The sequence below is a fragment of the Anser brachyrhynchus genome, assembly GCF_964034855.1.
Source record: "Anser brachyrhynchus genome assembly, chromosome: 8".
NCBI classification, from domain to species: Eukaryota; Metazoa; Chordata; class Aves; order Anseriformes; family Anatidae; genus Anser; species Anser brachyrhynchus.
Genome location: NC_137702.1, coordinates 22,208,908 through 22,230,750, shown reverse-complemented (window position 1 = coordinate 22,230,750; position 21,843 = coordinate 22,208,908). Strand labels below are relative to the sequence as shown.

At 44.4% G+C, this 21,843-nt stretch overlaps 2 protein-coding genes across 2 annotated transcripts; one reads left to right on the top strand and one right to left on the bottom strand.

Annotated features, from left to right (window-relative positions):
- Window positions 1-323: 323 nt before the first annotated feature.
- CENPL (centromere protein L) lies at window positions 324-4,268 on the bottom strand (the record flags this gene model as incomplete). The annotated part of the gene is made up of 4 exons (XM_080602014.1): window positions 324-1,377; window positions 2,267-2,809; window positions 3,533-3,784; window positions 3,873-4,268. 4 exons carry the CDS (start codon window positions 4,266-4,268, stop codon window positions 1,306-1,308), a joined length of 1,263 nt encoding a protein of 420 aa, XP_080458140.1. The 3' UTR covers window positions 324-1,305.
- Window positions 4,237-21,833, top strand: DARS2 (aspartyl-tRNA synthetase 2, mitochondrial). Its single transcript, XM_080602007.1, has 17 exons — window positions 4,237-4,372; window positions 5,416-5,515; window positions 6,835-6,901; window positions 7,195-7,296; window positions 8,563-8,658; window positions 9,631-9,754; window positions 10,376-10,422; window positions 13,466-13,572; window positions 14,389-14,458; window positions 15,037-15,216; window positions 15,694-15,801; window positions 16,966-17,028; window positions 17,226-17,378; window positions 18,228-18,446; window positions 19,317-19,427; window positions 19,615-19,690; window positions 20,911-21,833. Exons 1-17 carry the CDS (start codon window positions 4,267-4,269, stop codon window positions 21,096-21,098), a joined length of 1,917 nt encoding a protein of 638 aa, XP_080458133.1. The 5' UTR covers window positions 4,237-4,266; the 3' UTR covers window positions 21,099-21,833.
- Window positions 21,834-21,843: the final 10 nt, after the last annotated feature.

The window sequence follows — 21,843 nt, the reverse complement described above, 5'->3', positions numbered from 1 at the left end:
GCATGATTCCTTTTCCTAACTGTAATAGGAGACTAAAGGCTCCTTTATTAGAAGTAGATTAGGAACTAGGCATGCAATTATGTTGTGTTAGGCAGCTATTCATGTTTGCATGGCTGGTTCCTCTCAATCTTGCTGGGGAGAGTGAAGAATGTACTAGCCACTTTTAGTGAGAGTTGATGAATGATGCCAAAAGTTGTGATTTGGTAAAGAAAGGAAAGCTTACATCACTGTTTATGGGGAAGGCTGCAACACATGCTCAGCTGTTTAGACCTTAGAGATGTTACATAAGTGAAGTTATGAGCAAATTCTGTAAGAAACTAGACTTTCAGCTTTGCTCGCAGATTTATTTAAGAGGTAACAATGAGTAGTTTAGTCAGGTAAAAAATAATTTAGAGATAAGCAAAAGATGAGTACGTCTTTAGTCAGCTATAGATATTCTCTCCCACGGGTTAAAAAACAGCAATGTTTATGTAGTACTGTAATATTAATCATAATATTTAGGATGTGCTTCTACTCCCTTTCTGCTCATTTAAGCTGTAACCAGCCTCTATGCACTAGCTTTCTGAACTGCCACCTACTGTAGGGAAGAGATCTAGTATAAAGTTCTGTGGTCTACAAGATTACATCAGGCAAAGCATCATAAAGCTCTAGTTTACAGACAGATCTCAAGTTCCCCTATATTATCTCCTCTCTGAGGACCCCCGGTGCTGGAAACAGAAGGCAGTTGTCAGTCATGCTTTTCATCTTAGCCCACCTGGGGAATAGATGAACACTTTGACTATTACCAACTGGCCTTAGTTTTCTAGAAAGCTAGAAACCTGGATTTTTCTGCCATAGGCTGCAGAACATGCATCCCTTTCTCAGGTGTGCTTGACTGTGCATTTAGACTTCAGCCCAGCAGTACCACAGCATAGCTAATATCTGTATAGCTGGGCTTGTTAACTCCAGTGAAAACCAAATTGCTAACAGCAGCAAACACACCTGTCAGTAAGTCGCATCCAAGAATTCGCAAAGCTTTACCTCATAGCCCCCAGCAAATAACACTATATACAACTGAATACAGTAACTGTAACAGAAAGCTGCTTAAGAAGCTACTGTAGTCCTTCAGGGCAAAATGTCTGCTTTTCTTTGTGCATGATAAATCTTAGCTAGTTAATGGATCTCAGTGCAGAAGTTACAGTTCCAATTTGAACAGCAAGCAGGAAAGGTTAAAAAAATGCTGCAAGAATGAGTTTCCAATAGGTTTCTCAGCTTCCATCTTCCAACTGTAAGCCTTCATAGCGTGAAGATTTGCTGAGTTGAGTCTCACTGTATCTGAGCGACTGCCAGTTCTGTCAGTAGCATCAGCACTCTAATAATGTACTGGCTTTGTAGAAACTGTTAAAAAAAAAAAGCATATTAAAATAAACCAGTGGTCAGATTTCCACACCCTTAACTGGTTGGAGACCAAACACTAGGTGCTCCTTGGGATTACAGTTAACTTCTCTGTTATCTGCAAGGTACCTTTATTACCATTTTGACTCTGGCTATGGAGAAAACACTCCTGCCTAAATCCTGTACCAGTTGGAGCCCCCCACCTTCTGCTCCAGTCCCACAGTACCTGAAGAGATGGCCTGCTCCTGCTCTGGCTGTTTGGAGGAAGGAGTCCTAGCACTTCTTCTTTGGCTACTTCCCTTCTTTAGGAACTTAAGTTAGGCTGCCGCTTTCCTCAAGTACCCATATTTTGCTATACAGATGTCTGACTTAAACTCGGTTACAACTCTACCATAATGGGGCTATGGAGTACATAAACCCCACTTTCTAGAAAATGCTTTCTCAGGAGGTCTGAGAATCTCATGTTTACTTGCCTGCAACACAAAAAGTTGTTTTTGCCACTCTTAAACTGCTGCAGGTAAAAAAACAGGCAATGCAACACTACTGTTCAGTGCTTTGTAATTGTCCTACCAAAGGCCAAAATTGTTAAGAGATGTTTTCCAGCAAAGCTTAGTTTTTCAGAATTTCATCTTGGTACAGTCTTATTCCTTATGATGGAAAAAAGGTGCAGTGATAAGTTACAGATTTCCTGCACTGAGAGGAAGCAATACCTCCATGATGAAGGAGAAAGGGAGGGACCAAGATCTGGAAGACTTGAAAATTCAACTAACTTCTAGTAGGAAATTATACATAAAAAGCAGGCAGCTTTAATTTTTAAAAGGAAGGCATTTTTAGTCAGGTACAACTCTTTTAGTTGCCCAGTATTAGGATAACATGCTATCTAAAACCTCACCTTTATAATCCCATCACAGCGTGCCGAGGCAATTCCTGTAGAAACTTTGACCAGTTTTGTAGCTGACAAGTGAATCTTAAAGTGTCTGTGGAAGTGAGAGTAAAGGCAGTCCATGAAGACATCCACCTCTTCTTGAGTGATCTCTCCTGGAGTTTTTTGGACAGTGTCCCACAGAGCTTTTGCATCCTCTGTGTGAATGGCATATGAAATATCCAGAGGCTGGGGCAGACAGGGAACAGAGAAAACGAGTTCGATGGCAGATGAAGTTTTGTCCACTTTGTATCCAGTCCACAATGCTGCCATCCAAGTGAGAATGAGAGGGCTGATGACTAAGCGACGGAAGCAGCAGTCAAAAGTCTTCTGAAACCAACTTCCAACAAGGGATGTGTAACTCTCTGCCCCATTAGCAAGAAACAAAGGTAAACACGTGAAGTCCTCCAGCACATTCAATGAAAGATCATCTCCAGCCACACAGCAGAACCATCCTGACCATATCAGTTTCTCTTCTGTTTTTTTCTGAGAAGCAGATGATTTCAAGGAAAGCTGGATTGGGGAAAAGAAGTGTTTGAATGCTAAAGAGCAAGTTTTCCTTTTTTTTTTTTTAGTTGAAGATGGGTTTTATTATTTCAAGTATTTGGTGGAAGATTTTTCTCAGGACTTCACGCTTAACATCCTTTTCTGTAAAGTTCACACAGTTATTCAATCTATCCATTACATCCCCAAAAGGTGTGATCTTTGGGAAAAGCACTTTTTACACCACTAGGAACACTCCTCAAATCTGAGTTTATGATGTTTCATTTGGAAAAGCGGGTTCAGGGTACATCCTGTAACTATAGCCATACTGAGGGAGCTTGGCACTTTGCTCAAGGCAAAGCACTGCAGAAGTACTAACTGGATGGGGGCTATGGCCAGGAGGCAGAATTATACCAATTTCACCCATGGAGTTCAATAACCTGTCAAAGTTCTTGCAGTAAATTGAGCTGAGTTAAAACATGGGGAGTGCTCCTTGTGTTCCTACTGTGATCTAACAAGGGAGTTGAACTCAGAACTCCAAATTTAAACACACACATTGGTGTTACGTGATGTTCCATCTGAGCTGAAAGTGGCCAGAAGGCACCTTTATTAAGTCTCAACAGACACTGCAGTAATTGTTCCACATAGCTGGGACTTTTGAAGGGGATGGGGTAATTTACGGCAGCAAAAGCAGGCTGTGAGATGCAAGCAGTAGTACCAGTAGTCCTCAAAGCTGCTGGCGAGACCCCTTACCTGCACGAGAACTGCGGCGTGGTCCTGGTCGCTGCCCTTCAGGCCCGGCAGGCTGGAGACAGCCACCTTGATGCCCAGCTCGACCCCGACCTCCACCGCCAGCCCTTTCTGCTTCTCGGCGGCGATGAAAGCGCCGAGCTGCCGGCCGTAGTCCTTCAGGTGAGCGCTGGAGAACTTGTACAGAGGGGTCACGCTGTACAGGGTCCACTGCTTGCGCAGAAGAAACGCGATTTTCTGCGGATCCGCGTTCTCCTAGGAACAAACGAGAAACAAGGAGCGATGGCAGCGCTCCCCTCAGTCCCTTAGCAGCGCTGAGGGGGCGGCCGGGCCCCGGCCCTACCTGCGAGCCCGGCGGCAGCGCCCGGCCGCTGGGGCTGACCCCGAGCCGCCCGCTGAGCTTCCTGAGGTGCGGCCCCCGCGACAGCCGCCCGGCTCCGGAGATCCTCCCGGCCACGGAGACCCGCCCGGTGCTGGGCAGCGTCCGCGCAGCCCCCTCGGCCGGCTCCATGGCCCCGGGCCGCTCCCCGCCGGGCGCCGTTTGAACGCGCGTCCCGTCTGTCCCCGCGGCGCCGAGCACCGCCCCCGCCGCCATCTTAGGGGCGGGCGGCGGGGCTGGGGCTGGGAGGGGTTCGCGCTCCGGCGGCTTCTCGCTGAGGAGAACCGGCGCTTGCCGCTCGTTGTTAGCAGCCTGAGGGTCCCTCTCGGCCCCTTTTTTCCGTGGGTGGCTCCGCGGCATGCCCTGTCCCCGCGTCCTGCGGCTGCTGCGCGGCGGGCTGCCCCGCCTCGGCTGGGAGCTGGCGCGGCCGGCCCGCGGCTCTGCCTCGGCGCCCGGGGCTGCAGGTGAGGAGCGGCCCCGGCCCCGGCCCCGGCCGGCTGCCCCCTGCCCCCTGCCCCTTCTGCTCCTTCTGCCCCTTCTGCCCCTTCTGCCCCGCCGGTCCCGGGGCAGGGGAGCCCACGCTGAAGGGCAGGGCCTCGGTCGTCGGCAGGTGTTGCACCTGGGGCGCTTTTTATAGCGTCTGCACTTAGAACTCATTCTTACCCAACTTTTGGTATCTCACAGTGAATTGGGATTCAAAAGTACAACAAAACCAATTTTTGTAGTTTTTTCCCCTAGCACTTACTTTGCATTTGCCTCTTCTTTCTCCCGTGGCATGCAAGATCTATTAAGAACAGGGGGAACCAAATACCTAACATAAGAATAATTGCAAAACAAAGCTTCTTGCCCCATGTGTTACTTCCTTAATTGTAAAGGCTGTGATGAAGGCAGCCAGGGAGAGTAGTTCAAATATATATATATATATATATATAGTCGATAGCATCCTATATTTTTTCTTGCAAGCTGGTAGTCTAAAACATTCTCTGAATGATGTGTTTGGTTTTATAACTAAGCCATGATGCCAGGCATGCTGGGGTCTACAGAAAGCCTTCTGTAGTTGTTGTTCAGGCCTTTCACTTGTTGCGGACAGGAAGCTGATTTATGCCAACGTGGTGGGTGTTGGTGTGGTTTAGTTTTGGCTTCCCAAGCCCCCCTTCTGCTGGGTCTTCTGGGTTTAAGTGCAGAACTGTCAACGTGCTTCAGGGCTGCTCTGCGGCCTTTGCTTCTCTCATCCCTGAAATTTGCTGAGCAAGTTTGCAGCTAGGCTGCGCTCAGAGTTGTATGTGGAAGTATGATTGGGACATAGCACTAATTCTTTAAAATCTGTTCTGTGCAATTTCATCTCATATTTATGTACCAAGGTCTCATAGTGGTCATGATGGGATTACGTGAAGTAATCTCTTCATGTGTATGTCCAAATTGTATTTGAACTTCTGAAAAAAATCGCAGCACTGCTTCACATATTGGCTGTCTGCAAAAGTTATAACATTTTATTTATTTATTTGAGACTTCAATAGCTTTGTCGCTCGGACCAACACCTGTGGAGAGTTGCGTTCTGCTCATGTGGGACAAGAGGTCACTCTGTATGGATGGATTCAGTATCAAAGGTAAATGCAAGCCAAGCTGAAAACTGAGATGCTTAATTGCCAGATCCAATGTATACTCTAGGCCAGTGTTTTTTATGCTAGAAGTTATCTTTTCGCATCCTGCCATGGTTACTTTTGAAGTATCTGACTAAAACAGTTGAGAATCATGCCAGAACAGTATTTAAAATGTTAGAGTTTGGTACAAATATTAATTGATCTTCTTTCCACCCCTATATAATTTCCACGCAATATAATTGCTTTTATATACATTCCTTAAATTTTAGGCAAAAGATGTTTTTGTCTTTTCAGCTATAGCATGTAATGATGCATATTTAAAGTATGCATGCTTTGCTCAAAAAAAAATATTATGAGAAGCTAGTAAACAGAGGATGAAATGTTAATTCCAACAGTTGGCTATAAGTGATGCGATATAATCATTACTAATGCAGTTGTACATTTTGCAAATATAGGGTAGAAAGCATACCTGCAGTATAACTCTTAAATGTTATGATCTTGGGTATGTGCTTGTAAAAAAGGAGATAGGTCCTATGGTTTTGATGAAACTAATTAGCATCAAAAGTAGCCTTTTGCATTTTACAGTGCAGTGAGGCTTAATTTCATCCAGCATCGTTCTGCAGGGATGGTCTGCATGGATTTTATGAAGAGGAGTTGAACATCTCATCTGTGAGCAGTCGTAGGTGCAGTTCCAGGAACAGAATTATGATTGTAGCAATGACATTGTTGTGCTTTTGCCTTTAAAGGCAGTCAGAGCGTGTTCAATTTGACAGCTTCGTGATGGTTTAAGTACAATGGTAGCTGTCACTATTGCAGCTGAAGAGATCAAGATTTGTGATGCTGGGTCTAGGAGCATGGATTGCTCACGTGAAACTTTTTTGAGATTAGTGTTGTTCTTGTTATTATGGTTGTAGGTTTTCTTTTTGTTTTTTAAGATTTTTTTAAGTGGGGGGTATCCATGTGAACTTTAGTTTTATTGCTCATCTAAATGTGTTTATCTGGATAATGTTTCTCAGCAGGAAATCTCTAAGAATTGCATGTGTTCAGAGTCAATGGTCTATGTGGATTAACATTCAAATCAAAATACTGTCTCTCGTAGTTATTTGCACATTGTCTGTCTGTGACTGTATGAAATCTGAAACAAATTGTTCAGATTAGGTTCGGATGTGGGAAAAGTATGTGTATGTATGTTACTTTGGAAGTGCCTTGAGGTATTAGTCACAAGATATAGATGGTAGCTAGTTGCCACCTGCTTTGGCTTAAAAAGCAAAAGACGACTGGATTCTTGATGAAATTATTTTCTTCTTGTGTTTTTCACGGATCAGACAAGGCCTGTTTCTGGTTTTGAGGGATTTCCAGGGACTCACCCAGATCATCCTTCCACAGGATGAGGTAAGTGCTACCTAAGTATGAGTCTCAAGCTTTTTCTCCTCTGATAGCTTGTGTCCAGCAGATATTGAGGGCAGAATGAGGTCTTTGGTCAGACAGAGGGCTCTGACACATAAGCAGACTTCGGCGTTATGAGAGCCCTTCTGTGATGCTGCATCGGAAGCACTAATGCTGTTTCTTCTGGATTGTAAGCAGTGGTCCTTGATTCAAACAGGCCATTAACAAATGAGGCCTTGGAGCTTGGTGTTTTTGTCCAGTTCTTTGAATTTCTGAGAGATGTTGGCATCTTCTTGCAGGCACATTCCCACGTGAGGAAGCTGTTGTCCAATGCGCCAGTGGAGTCTGTTGTGCGAGTGACTGGGATTGTCTCTTCTCGGCCCCCGGGGCAGGAGAATCCGGTGAGGATGCTGGCATCTCTCAAGCTTTTTATTCCTTGCAGAACAGAGCACTGGGTAGTGGGTTTGTGGTGGTTTATGCGCGTCATAGCTTTGCCACAGGCAGTTTTGTTCTGAGATGTGTGACAGCCTGTCCTCAGATAATGTGAGGCAGGAGTAACTGCTATGACATGGAACTTAGGAGAACGTCACAGCATGTTACGGATGCCCATGATTTAAATTCTACTCCAGCCCTTTGAAAGGATAATGAGGACCACTGAAAAACTAACTTTTTCAGTCTTTCAAATTGTGGTTGAGATAACTTAATTTTCCTGAAAATAAGTGCTGTCACTATATGTTCAACAGTACGTGATGACCTGTTTCTCACTCAATAAATTTTTCTGTTCTCATTGTATAGGAAACAGAGGTTCAATACTTCTAAAAATGTGCATTTCTTAGTTTTCATTGTAATCAGCTGTAGATAATCTGTCAGGATTGCGTGCAGTCTGCCATCCTGCATCATTGGCAGGCCTGGAAAGAGAACCCTGGATTTATGACTATAATTTTTATATTTATTTATTTTGCTCTGACCACATACAGATGTCCGTAAAGGATGCTAGCTTCAAGCCATGTTTTTATTTCTTTTAATCAGTTATCATTTTGCTGGAAGTTTGTGCATTCTTTCCCCTAGTAAATAGAAAGAGTTCTGTAGGACCAAGTGAACTTCAGCGTGGCACAGTGTTAAGTTGGGGAAGCTATCTGCTTTCCCTCGGGATTTAAGAAAAAGAAGACTAGTTCTGAGAACTGGTGTGAGGAACTTCTCAGAACTTCCAGTTCTGAACAAGTTGCCTTTTTTGACTTTTATTGAAGGGTAATGGTGATGCTGCTAATGCACTCTAAAATTCATACTGTGTTATTTCACTGGAGCTAATGGAACTAGTATTTTGTCCAAATGCATGTGCCCTACCAGGCTCTGGGCCTGACTGTTCCTCTGTGCTCAGCACGTCATTGAAGCAGAAGGCAAAGGAAAAGCAATTTTATTTCTTGTGGAGTTGGGTACACTGCTAGGAAAGAACATGTCATTTTTGGTGAGCTGGCTTGTGTTTTTTTTCTGAACAGAAGGGAAATCTAGGAGAAATCTGTCCTTGACAGAAGTTCTCTGAATTATACTGTGTTAGAAGGCAGGGAGGATAATCATATGTTTTTTTCCTCCTGATCATCTGTGAAATACCTTTGGGCAGTTTTTTTCCCTAAGTTTTGAATCTAATTTTTTCTTGCTTTTTGCTCCAGAAAATGCCAACCGGGGACATTGAAGTGAAGGTGGAGACTGCAGAGATCCTAAACTCCTGCAAGAAGCTGCCTTTTGAAATCAAGGATTTCATCAAGGTGTCTGCATTTTTCTCTGGCACCCAAGTAGTGTTTTTTCAGTAAATTGAGAATTTGCCCAGGGTGATTGCAAAACATCTGCGAGAGCTTCATTTGATTATCTCTAGCTCTGCTTTGGAGGAAGGGTGGCATTTAAAATAGGATGTGCTTATTGTTAGCTGTGAGGTTGTAATTCTAATTGGACTTAAGCAGAAAACAAGGCTTGAATTATTCCAGTGCAGAGGGTTTTAAATTATCACTTCAAGAACAGATGGTAAGGGGAAGAGTGGAATAAATTCAGGCTATTCTGGCTCTTTTGAGTGTGAAACAGAACCTGCCAATGCACTGCTATGTTTTAAGTCAAGGCTGCTTAGTCTTATCTGGACAAGGAGCTAGCTGGCCAGAGGATTTTCTTCCTCTGGAAGTACAGAGTCTTATAAAAGGTTATTTTTAGTGTAGTCTCTGTGGTGTCTGAGAGGCATCACTGTTAAGGTCTTCTCTATGCCATTGAACATGACTGATAAGTAAGAGTAGGATTTGGGAGAGCTGGGTCCTGTTCCTAGCATGTTACAGATTCTGGACAGTTCTCACCATCTGCAGTACTTCAGTTTTCCTGTCTGTAATAAGAGCATCTCACCATTTGGTAGTTCCTTTAGATCTGTGTATGACACTGCTCTTCCACTTAGAAATCCTGAGGAGGATTGCTACAGTCTGTTGCAGTGGGCTCATAATAAGGGGGGCTGAAATCCTGAGCTTTTTTGAGGCTACTCTTATGATAGAATAATAAATGTCTGTCGTTTTTTCTTTAAAAAAAAGAAAATTGTCATGCGTGGAGATGCTCTCAGTGGCTGGTGTTTCTCCATGCAGGTTGTGGGTAATGGGTGGGTTGTGACAACTGAGCAGTATTCTTTCTTAGCTTCCACCTTTTTTTACCTGTGGGTTTGGGAGCAGCTTCATTGGACATGCAGTTTGATTTTTGTCTCTTATCTCCAGAAATCAGAGGCCTTACGCATGCAGTATCGCTACTTGGACCTGCGCAGCTTCCAGTTACAGTACAACTTGCGGCTGAGATCCCAGATAGTGATGAGGATGCGGGAGTATCTGTGTAACCTCCATGGTAAGAAAAGTGCTTGAACAACAGCGTGTAGCATATGGCATTTTAGAGTTCCTTTATACCCTTTCCTGTTGCTGGAGAGGTTACCAACCTACTTAAAACTCCAAACAGTTTCCACTTGGTAAGAATCTGTCTGCTTGCAGTGGGGAATTCAGGGAGATGTTGGCAGGTCTAAAGAACAAAGTATGTTGAAATATCTTAGCATGCTATAAAACAATTGTTTCAAATAAGCCATATCCAGAAATTTAAGTGAACAAAGGCTTTTTGCAAGTAGTTTCCCCCTTTTGGTCACTTAACTCAAGGCATATAAGTGGGATGGATTGAAGGTCTGTTCAGAAAACCAAAGCCTAGTTCAAAATGGATTGAGAATTAACTATTTCTCAGGCTATATGGAGTCCTCTGTCATCAGCAGTTCTGGCAGCCCTTGGGGAAGCTCAGAGTCTTTAAACTTGGCAATGCACGAGTTAGAAACAGTGAAGTCTGGAGATTTGGAGAGGCTACATTGTGTGCTAGATTACTTACTGAGCTGACTAACTTACCTTACTCCATCCTATTTTGTACCATACCAGTTCTTTTCTCTGCTGTCACCGTATTCTGTGTCTGAAGCACGTTTTTGTTCCTTAGGGTTTGTGGATGTAGAAACTCCAACGCTCTTTAAGAGAACCCCAGGGGTATGTATGCTGTTACTAACGCATTTTAGCCTACTGCAATTGCCTAGGCAGTTCATGGTTGGATTATTGTCACTTGCCACTAACCTTCATGCTGTTCCCTCGCTAGGTAACAGCTTGTGTGCCAATTTCTGATACGATGCGTTGATCCTTCTACTAGTAGAGGGAGTGAGAGGGAAGATGTGGTACCTTGTGCCTTAACCTTGAGCCTTCAATTACTATAAAAGAAAAAAGCTTCCTGTAGAGCATGTTGAATGCAAGTCCTGTCCTGGGACAGATTATCAAAACAAAAATCTTCCTCTAAGCACAGTTTCCCTAGCATTTATCTCTTAACTGGTAGGTTACTGCACTGGCAGTACTCGAGCCATTTTAACTTGTGAGTTCATATTCCTTTCTTTCCTTGCCTGGGATTAATTTGGAAATGGAGCTATAGACCAGGAATTGTTGATGCAGCTAGCATAACGGAGTTCTTGCATGTAGACCCCTGTCACGGATTGTGGATTGTTAGACATTAGTCTTGCCAAGCAAGAGGTGTAGAAACCTCCTTCTGGGTATTTCAGAACAAGTTGATTAACAGATTTTTTAATACAGAAACAGCTGTTTCCTCACAAGTAGGATTTTATAATGGGGTAAAGGAGGTCCTTTCCTCTTGCATTTCTAGGCTGTGATGGTAGCCTAGAATTTCTAGATTTACTTCTGCAAATGAGCTGAGGCTGTGTAATTGCCCAGCAGGGAATCCAGACTATCAACAATGATACCATACACCCAGTTTCTCCATTAGGTATTTACGTGAGACTTAAAGTCCTGTATGTGTCCAACCTAATGGCTGCAAAAAGATCTGAGATGTTGATACCAGATTTGAATCAGCAGTTGGGCAGAGCTCAGTGATAGATGTTTCCCTGTGGTGGGAGCTAAAGATGGCAAAGGAAGCTGTTTTGGAAAGTACTGAAGACTTAACTACCTTTGAAGGATTTGTAATCAGGCTCTGTAAAGACCTCAGTTTGCTGCAGTTCTTAGGAAATTCTGAAAAAAATGCATTTCATTATCAGTTTATTTGATGTATTGCTCTTTAATTGCTTGAAAGGTCAGTGTTTCTTCAGTATTTCTGTCTTGACTTGCCTAGGTGATGGAAGGAGGTCTGTAGAGTGTGGAATATTTGACTCAGATTAGGATACACATACTCTGATGTTTTTTTAATTATTGTTTGTATGGTAACCTCTTTGTACTTTAAGAGGGGTGCTCAGACATTCCGCTCAATTTTTAATTTTAAGTTTCTCTGAATGATAGCTTTATGCCCTCCTTCTGACAGAGGACAGTAATCATTTTCTGAGTCTTGGTGCCATTTCTGTGCTGCGCAGCAGCCTTCCTTCACGCATCAGGTATTTCTTTCTCTCAGAGCTGAGCAAATTGCAGCGGTATTTGTTTCTAGGCCTGGAGTGTGACGCCAGCCAAGACTAACGCCCATATCTCATGTGAGGCAATGGCGAGCAGGAAGTGTCAGGGAAGCAGAAGCGGACCCAGATTTCAAGAGATGATTAAAGTTTTGCTAGATGTTGCAACAGGTCTCTGCCTGCTCGCTTCCAAACGCTATTTATAGCCTGTTGATACGACTGTTTGGGTCACTCGAGGAAGCACTGCACTGACCTGTCTTCCACTTAGCTCTGCTGCCAGAGGCAGGCCGGTGGGAGCAAAGTGTTGATACCTCTGACCTTACTAGCTCCCTAATGCTCAGAGAAAGGAACATCCCCACCTTGAATGCACATTTGAAGATGAAATAATGATATTGCACGTAGGTTCGGATGGGGTTTGTGCAGAGTGGTTATGAGGACCGTGGTACAGACCTGTTGAGGCTGCAGCCAGCCCATGTTGCAGTAGATGAGCAGGCTGGAGGCTTGCACAGGCTATAGTCTGTTAAAGTGGCGAGCTGTTCTATATTTGCTCTCAATAGCTGCTAGTCATTCCACAGCAATCCTCCAGCTACCTCCGTAAGAGTGTAGTCTGCCTTAGTGTGTGTCACCATGTGCATCATCTCTGGAGTTGCTTCTTAGTTCTTCAGAACATTGTCACACAGCTGGACTGTGCAAAGGCGTGGAGTCTGTCCTGGTGAAAAAAAAAATGATTTTTGGCCAGTAAACATAAGTGGTAGATGGATGTAAAGCCTATGTGGGCGTGCAGGTCTGTATGAAGCAGCAGTGTAGTAAGCCCTGTATTTTCCCCTTTACTTTCCTCAGTGATGCCCCAGTTCTCTGGCACAACCTTGGTATAAGTGGCCAAGCAGCCAAGATGGATTTATAAGGCAGAAGCAATAGACCAGGTGACAGAAATAAAACTTCTCCTTCTCAAGATCTGGAGAAAGGACTCCTCCCTGCCAACCCAACCGTAGCCACATCAACTGCTGGTTTCAGCAAAAGGATCCTAGCCCAGGCTCCTGGCTAGCTTGCCTACAATTTTGAAGGTAGAGGTCCAGAACTAAAACACCAGCCTCTGAATCTTAGTGTTTAGCTTGGCTGCCTGTGGAAACAAGGCAGCAATTCCATTGCCCTTCTCCAAAACTTTTAAATCCCTTTGTAATTTTCCTCAGGGGCAAAGGTTTTGAAAACAAGTTCTTGGAGTGAACTACCCCCATAGTAGAGGGAAAGGCTACAGAGTGATCTCGTGCTGTCAAACAAAAAAGAATCTGTGGGAGGAAGGATGTAGAATGCTCCACTTGATGCGTTTTATTGGATGGGCTGATTGTAGGGAATGGAAATCTCTATTCAGGTACTCAGGTGAAAAAGTTGAGGTGACCTTTTATTTCAGATCCATCTGTTATCCTTGATGAACTTTATGCTTTTGCCATTCCTTGTCCACTTGTGACATTCTGAGCCAAGTAAAGCCAGGATGAGAGAGAGATGAATCTGAAGGAGAAGGGGGGAAAAATGGCCTAAAACCCAATGACTCTTGGAAGGCAGTAGATCTGTGTGCTGGTTGTATTCAGGTCGCTTTTCTTTCAGTTGGGAATTGAGGTCACTTGCTGAACTGTGTGAACTTTTCTTTCTCATGCCAGGGGGCAAAAGAATTCCTTGTGCCCTCACGGGAAGCGGGAAAGTTTTACTCTCTGCCTCAGAGTCCTCAGCAATTCAAGCAGCTCCTCATGGTTGGAGGCGTGGACAGGTAAGAGTTACCTGAACTCCCGTTCTCTGCGTGTCCTGTCCAGGGTTTGTTTCTTTTGCAGTGTGAGGTTTTAGAGACTTCCCCAAGAACTTCCTGCCAATGGCTTTGTTTCAAAGCAGGATCCTTAAGTACTTAGAATTATCCTAGGCCAGGCTCATTAGCAGTAATGCTGCCTAGTAAGCAGAAGTTTATCCCTGTTTGATGGTTGAAATCTTCACTGTTTTAAAATGGAAACCTGATCTTAAGCACAGACGTAGGAATAAGCTTTGCAGAGACAGTCTGCCTGAAGGGCAGAAGATCTAGTTTATGATAAAAAGCCTCATGCAGTGTATCCTTGAGAACTGACTGAGATGAGGCTGGTCACCTGAACGTGACTGAGGCAAGGGAAGCTCATCCTCCAGATGCATAGGTACAAAGCTTTTAATTGGGCTTGTTCCTCCAAATAGAACTAAAGGAGAGGGAGATATTCCTGCAGTGGACTTCAGACCAGGTCTTGACCGTGAATGAATTTTGTATGGCCCTCAGTAAGGTCCATGTTTGGTGTGGAAGGTGGGAAAAGGCGTTGCATGTGCCCTGTCAGGCCACAGCTCACCTGGTAGCCTCCTCGTGCCTCTGGAGGGTATGGCTGGAGAAGGACATAGCTGCTGATACGGCTGCTTCCACTCAAAATGTCACACTCTGGAAGGGATGGTGACAACCATGGCTATGATAATCCACTACATACAGAGCAGAGCATTCTTTTTGCTGATCAATTCCATAGTCACAATTTAATGTAGGGTACTTTAAATTGGAGTCTAAATGTAAGTACTATTGCAGGTACTTTCAGGTTGCTCGCTGCTACCGAGATGAAGGCTCACGGCCTGACAGGCAGCCTGAATTCACTCAGGTAACCACCTTGCACTACCTTTCACCCTCTGCCTCACACAAACAAACCTCGTAGCTGTTTTACCTTCCGAAGGCCTGGCGTCTGCTGGTCCTTGTGCTGCTTTGGGGTTAGAATGTTGTTTGTTGCGTGTTTCACAGCCACAGCCTCTTGCAGTTGGTTTGGGACGTGCACAGGTTGGTTATGGTCCTCAGCTGACTGTACAGTCCCAAGTGCCAGTCAGTAGATGTGGGATTGTGTTGCAGCAATGATTGTACTTGATGATGCATCTCTGCTGCTGTCCTGCAGAGCTGGGCATCCTGTTCATCAGCCTTGAGAGCCCAGGCAGAGTTAGCTCGGTCCATTCAAGGCTTCTCTCCCTGTCCTTGTCATCATTACCTCATTTAGTACTCTGAGGAGGTTGTTGCCTGAGTCAGCAGGCTGTAGGGAGATTGTAAACGTACCCTCAGTCTAATGCAGTCATGCTATGATTTAATTTAATATTTTGTTTCCTTTTATGCTGGCTTAAGAGCTTCTGCAAGTAGCAGTGCAAAGGCAAAAACTGTAGCTAATGTGGAATCTCTCTTATTTTCTATTTTAAGATAGATATAGAGATGTCATTTGTGGATCAGGCTGGGATCCAGGGGCTGATAGAGGGCCTCCTGCAATATTCCTGGCCTCAGGAAAGAGGCGCCATTACAACTCCTTTCCCTTCCATGACCTATGAGGAGGCACTGGCTGACTATGGGACTGATAAACCAGACACCCGTTTTGGGATGAAGGTGAGCCTTGTCTGTTGGAAACCTGTGGTTTTTCTTTTTCTTCCTGTTAGTGTTTTAGGAATAATCTTTAATTAAATCACGTGTACATGGTTAACTGGAGTTCTAAATTATGTAATATACCCAAGGTGCCTTTCCCATCATCACTGCTTTGCACAGGTAATGATCCCTTAGAGAAGAAAAGGGTTGGCTTGTTTGTGGGAAAATGTATATTTTTAGACCACTATTCTGAAGATAATGTCTCCAGGGTTTTTCTGGCTGCCTTTCGTATTTGTCTCTGCAGTCCTCTGTCTTCTAATGGTTATTCACGTTGGGCCCCATTCATTTCTTTCTGTGAACCTTTTGATTTCTCTTAGTAAGGAAGCTGTGTCCCAGGGGATGGTTTCTGAAGGCAGTAAGACCCAGGAGCAGGATTCTTGCTTCGTGTTCTTTTCACGTTCTTCCCACCACTGCTTTTTCCTGTGTTCTCTCCTTGCTCAGATAGTGGATATCAGCGATATTTTACGAAGATCGGACATTCAGTTTGTGCAGAATGCGCTCAGTTACCCACATGGCACTGTCAAAGCTATTTGTATCCCTCAGGGAGTGGTAAGTGATGCTTTTACATAATGCGTATGTTTATGAAATAAAATACCAATTTGAATTCCTTTGTTGGTATGGAAATGTTCCCTGCTGTGACTGGGGGAGTGGTGTCCTTCAGGGAACTTGGGATTGGTTGTGAGTGACGTCAGGTTGGGCTGAGGGTTGTTAGAAGCAGGGGAATGGAGGTGATGAGGCGATGGGAAAAATGTGATTTTGTAATATATTGTCCTCATGAAGGCTGGGAGGAGAACAGAGCTGCAAGGCTGCGAGGTCCCTTAAGGATAGGGAAGCCTCCTGGGGCTTTGGCTTGCTTATGTCAAGGATAACATCTGAATAATAAATTGTGCCCTGCGAGGAGAGGTTGAAATAGAGCCAGGTATGGCACAGCTCTGTTCTGGGCTAATGAGAGAAAAGTCTGTCCTGTTTGCTTCTGTTGCATTTGTGGGCACTACTCACATCTTATAATGAGACTGTCACCAACCAAATCCAAGGCTGACAGTAGATTGAGAGCCATGTTTGACATATCTTGGCAGGGAAGCAGATTTAATTCCGGCTGTGAGCGTCTTTGCAGCATAAGCAGGAAGGGGAAAAGGTGTCCACTAGACACCTAGTTTTATTTGGGGAATAGGACTTCCTTTTGGGATTCCTTTAATTTTGGCTGAAAGCACAAGTTCCTGGCTTCCCACGAGAGGGCACTAAAGGTGTGCATTTGCAAAACAAGTGGAATCTGGAGCCTCTCTACCTTAAAGTAGTTTAAAAAAAAATCAGTAACTTGATGGAAGTTTTCATATCCTCTGCATATAAGGATCAGCCTACGTGGAGTTTTGCCTTCACCATCAGCAGTGTGATGTTGTAACCTTGTTCCTGCTCTGTAACCCACATGCTGGAGGCAGTTAGTTGGCATGATCCAACACTACTGACTAGCTACATCTGGTCTGTAAGCAGGGAGTACAACTGCTGCCTAGAGGGACCACTTTCTTGGAGAAGACACACTCAGCTGCAGTCTGATGCTGCAGGCCCTCTTATTCCACAGCCATCATGCAAATCTTGTGCTAGAAAGAAAAGAACTCAAGAGCTTTGGAAACAGCTCAGACAATAGATTTGAATCCTGTCTTGGCTTTCCATAGATTTTGCTGCTGTTTGATGCGTCTTTTCTTGCTCTTTCCCCAGAGATACCTTAAAAATAAAGATCTGGAGTCATTAAAGGAGTCTGCAAAATCCCAGTTCAACCAGGTGAGACAGAAACACTGCTGAAGCATTGGCAGCAGTGAATGGTGAGCTGTGTATAAAAGCACGTGCAGGTAGAGGAAGGCAGAAGAGCTGTTTTTAATAAGGCTATTTGCTGAGAGACAGTGCTGGAACACGTCATGGTTCCAGAGAAGAGACAGCAGCACTGAACTGAACATATTCTTTTACTGATCTTGCATTAGGAGGTCATGGATGTTATCTGCAGGCCTGATGGAAGCTTGAAGTCTCTGCTTACAAAGCTTCTTGGCAAGGAGCAGCAGTCAGAGCTCATCCGAGCGCTGAACGTGCAGGTGGATGATGTGGTACTGCTGGCAGCCGGAGAACACAAGCGAGTGGTAGGAAGCATTTCTGGGTGTCTGTGTGAGTTGAATGTCACTGATGGCTTTGAGGTTACCTGTCCTTAGTTTAATTCCTCTGATCATTACAATAGGTCATCATCTAATTCCATGTTTCTCTGGATCTGAAGACGTAGCAATAACAAATAATGCATGAAATGTACCTATTGCTTTTATTTCCACCAGTCAGCTTCTGGGAAGAACTTGTAACCGAAATGAAGGCTGGAATGTAAAACAGGAACAAATTGGTGCCTCATTTTCTCTCCCGTCAACTTAATTTTTTTTAAAGCACTAAACAGATTGGAAAACAAGGTCAGCTAGGTAACTGTCTCCCGTAATGAGGTGACAGGAGCGAAGCACGGCTGCTTGTTAGCAGAGGGGAGAGGAGATTCTGTCTCAAGGCTTCTCTATATTCCTGCCAGTAGATGTTGCCTTCCAAGCACTGCATGTGTCATACTTTGCATGACTGCCAAAGCCGTGTAACTTCTTTCTGTGCCTTCATTTCTCTGCCTGTTAAGTGAGATCTTACTTGTGCTTCCCCAGTTAATCCACATGTGTAGAGCTTGAGGTGTCAGTCTGAGAGAGCTCTGTGAGGATGGAACACGTGGAAAAAAATGGACTTTACAGCTCCTTACTTGTTTTTTTTTTGGTCAAAGCCTGCCTCAGCAGGAAGGTGATGTCTTTTAGGAGACAAGGCAAAAATGTTTTTTAAGGCAGCACCACAGTACAACTTATGCTGTCTGTGATGCTGCAGTTATGAAAAGCTCATGTATGATGTACGGCTGATGTATGAGCAACTTCCTTGGCGGTAAATTGCCCCTTCTCATTAGCTCCTTTCTTTTTTTGCAGTGCTCTGCATTAGGAAGCCTACGGTTGGAGAGTGCTGACCTCCTGGAGGCGGCCGGAATGACACTCCGTGATCCTACAGCTTTTCACTTCCTGTGGGTGGTAGATTTCCCACTTTTCCTCCCCAAGGAAGAGAATCCTGCTGAACTGGAATCTGCTCATCACCCCTTTACTGCCCCTCATCCTGTAGATACCAACCTCCTCTATTCTGACCCCACAAAGGTAACTGCCATGTTGGCCCTTTTACAGCTGCGTTTTGTGGAAAACTAGGCAAGTAGCAATCCTTTTACTATAAAAAGGGATATTTTGTGGAATTAACTTTATACTGTGCTTAAGCTGTTTGGAAAAGATTGCTTCCAGATTATTCTGAATAGCAAATATCTAGGTACCACTCTGACAAAAAGGGCATATTAGAAATGGTTGCTTCAGGTGAGGAATCTTGAATTCTGACCCATCCCATATTGCTTCAGGTTTTGACTAACTTTACAAAAGGACTTGTACTGGACCAGTTTCTGTTAAGCTACACGCCACCCTGAGGTAGCATGCACCTCTGTCAGCCACAGTCCATGCTTCTGGTAGGACTGGTCCTTGAACTGTGACCTTCTCGTGCTTGGGCTTGGAGTTAGGCAGTGAGAAAGCCACAAAAGAAGCTGTAGGAGATGTGTCCATGTGATATCTTTCATATTTGTGCCTTGTTGAGTAATGCAGAGCAGGAGTTCTGCTGGGGCTGGAACTAGGAGAGGAGTGCTGGGGAGATGCACAGTCTGCCTTGCTCTGCATGTGCTAGTAGGACTTTGTCCAGAGCCAAAGGAAATGAATGGGAATTTTCTCTTGGGCTTTTGTTGCAATCTGTGTACCTGTTATTCCAAAGCTAGGAATCTGTCACCCCCGGAGGAATTCAGTAGAAAGCTTTCTCCTCTTTAGTGTTTGGAAACTCTTATGTGTTTGTGAATGTATGAGGCTCCACTGAGGAAGCAGTGTTGTGGTATGTCATGTCTTCATTCACAGCATCTTTGTTGTGTCTGTGCTGGTTGGCATTAAATGCGGGTCTGTCCCTGCTTTGCTAAGGTGCTTGTTCATTTCTTTTCCCAGGTCCGTAGCCAGCACTATGACCTTGTGCTGAATGGCAATGAAATTGGAGGCGGCTCCATCAGAATTCATAATGCAGAACAGCAACGTTTTGTGCTGGAGAAAGTGCTGAAGGTAATGCCTGTAGATGTCTCCAACATCCTCTCGAAGTTTTAAATGAGTACTTCATTTAAATATGTTTCAGATTCTAAGGAAACATAACTCCTAGCCCTGAGAGATGGAGGACTCCATTGTTCTTTCATCGAATGTTGCTAGCGGGAAGTGTTGTCTGTTCAGTGGTATTTCTTACGTAACTTTGCAGGAGGACTCAGAGGTGCTTTCCCATCTGCTTGAGGCTCTGGAGTCTGGAGCTCCTCCCCACGGAGGAATTGCTTTAGGTAAGTGCTCTGTAGTCCTCCAGAATGCAGGTGTCTTGTGACTTTCTTCTGGCGTATTAGATTCTCATGAACAAACCTGAGAACAAGTTTGTTAGCAAAAGCCTTTCCTCCTCCTGACAGAGATGGCTGTTTTGGTGGTGCCAAGTACAAACATCAACATGGTAGCACTTTGTGGGCTTCTACAGTGTTTCTGTCTCTATAGCTGCTTTATGGAAGAAACAGAGCACTCATCACCAATGCAGAATGTTTCGGTGTTCCTCTCCAGTATCATACGTGTTTTAGTTCTTATGCAAGGACCAAATCGTGTGTTGGTATCTCTAAGGACATTTTTTATCTGCTGCTCTACAAACAGCGTGCTCATTAGCATTAGGTCATCTCTATTCTCCTTCCTGTGCAGCCAGAGCAGGTTCTCTGTACTGCATGCCCAGAGGGCTGGGGCAGCACGGTACTGCTTCATGCCCTGGGTCACTGCCACAACCTCAGCCTTTGCGTCAGTCTCACTTGCCATCTTCTTTCTCTGTTACGTTCACCAGTTCAGAGAGCTAGACTGGCTGTAAGCAAATGCTGCCAAGTTAGCTCCCTGATCTGGCTCAGCATGGATCTGATGGACACCTGTGCCACGACAGGAAGCAGATAAAACTCTGGAGTCAGAGGGAGTATGAGGAGTTGGCTGCACTGACCTAGGTGTTGTGGAATGGCATCTTCAGAAGTCGTTTGAGTGCTGTATACAGCGTTACAGGAAAGTCAGATTGTTTTCTTAGAATCTTTCAGGTTTTTGTTTTAAAAATAAGCAATGAAAGAGTAGCACCCAGAGGCTCTTGTTCTTTCTCAAGTCCTCCTAGTTTAGTTCTTCAGAACTGATTGACCAAGAGCTTTGTCAGATCAATTAAACAGAGCGCTGATGGTGTTCCTGACACTTGGTGGTCCTGGCATTGTTATGCGCCCTCTGCAAAGGCACTGCCTCTGTCTTGCAGTACATGGTGTATCACAGGCTTTTTTTTTTGTAATGTTGAAAAGCTTTGTTTTGCTTGGCACTTCTGCTGTCTAGGCAAGTCTGTTTCTCTGCTTACTGGTTGAGATTATTTTTTCACGTATTTGCTTCAGTTTTATTCTTAAAGCCCCAGTCATGTTATCTACTCTATTTTTCCAATTTTCTGAATTGGAGAAATTAATACAGCATCGTAATTCAAGTGGTTCATCAGTTTGTTTTCTGCTTCTAGGACTTGACAGGCTGATCTCTCTCATCGTTGGTGCTCCCAGTATCCGAGATGTCATCGCTTTTCCTAAATCATTCAGGGGACGGGACCTGATGGGCAATGCTCCAGACTATGTCACTCCAGAAGAGTTAGAGCCATATCACATCCAGGTTTCCTGGCCTGTTGCAGAAACAGAGGCAAAGAAAAACTGATTTATAGCCAGTGATGTGAGCTGAGCTGTTTAAGTAGAGATGGTTCCAACTTCTAATAGTAGAAGGCAGCTCAGAAAACATCAGCTGTTATGGGAGGGTCAGGGGAATACAACCCCGCTGTGCCATGGCAGTTTCAGAATTGAGTGGGGAATAGACATGAGAGTTCTCCTGATAGGAATTCACCTTTGGGTTGGTAAGGGGAAGGAGAAGAAGGAAAGTGAAATTAAAAAAAACATCATTTCAGCATAGGACGTTGAGACTGTTGCCTTTGGGGTGTTATATTGAAGGTGGGATTTCTTTTTCCACTCCCCAATTTTTACATGTCCTTTGTAAACTATTTTTCCTCACATCTGGAAGAGATAGTGTACCAGCATCTCTGGAAGATGTTCCTGTATTCCTGATAATCACTGAATCCCTGTTAGCTGAGAACTGTTATGACAGGGTAGTGCTGTGCTGGACAAAGCTCTGGTACTTAATAACAAGACTTCAGTGCAGCCAGCAATTTGTCTCTTGCTGGAGGATACAAGATCACCCAGAACTTGCCATAGGGAGTTCATATTTGGCAGTGTTTCCTATTCAAAGATGGGGAGAGGAGCGTGCGTAACATTTGCAACAGTTGTCCTCATAATGCTCATCGAACAGGAGTTGATCTGTCTTTGGGGCCTGTGGTCCTGCCGCTTTCAGAACTCTAGTTCTGAAGTTTGTATCATTTCTAAATAAAGTTTGTCTGGCAATATGATTTTGA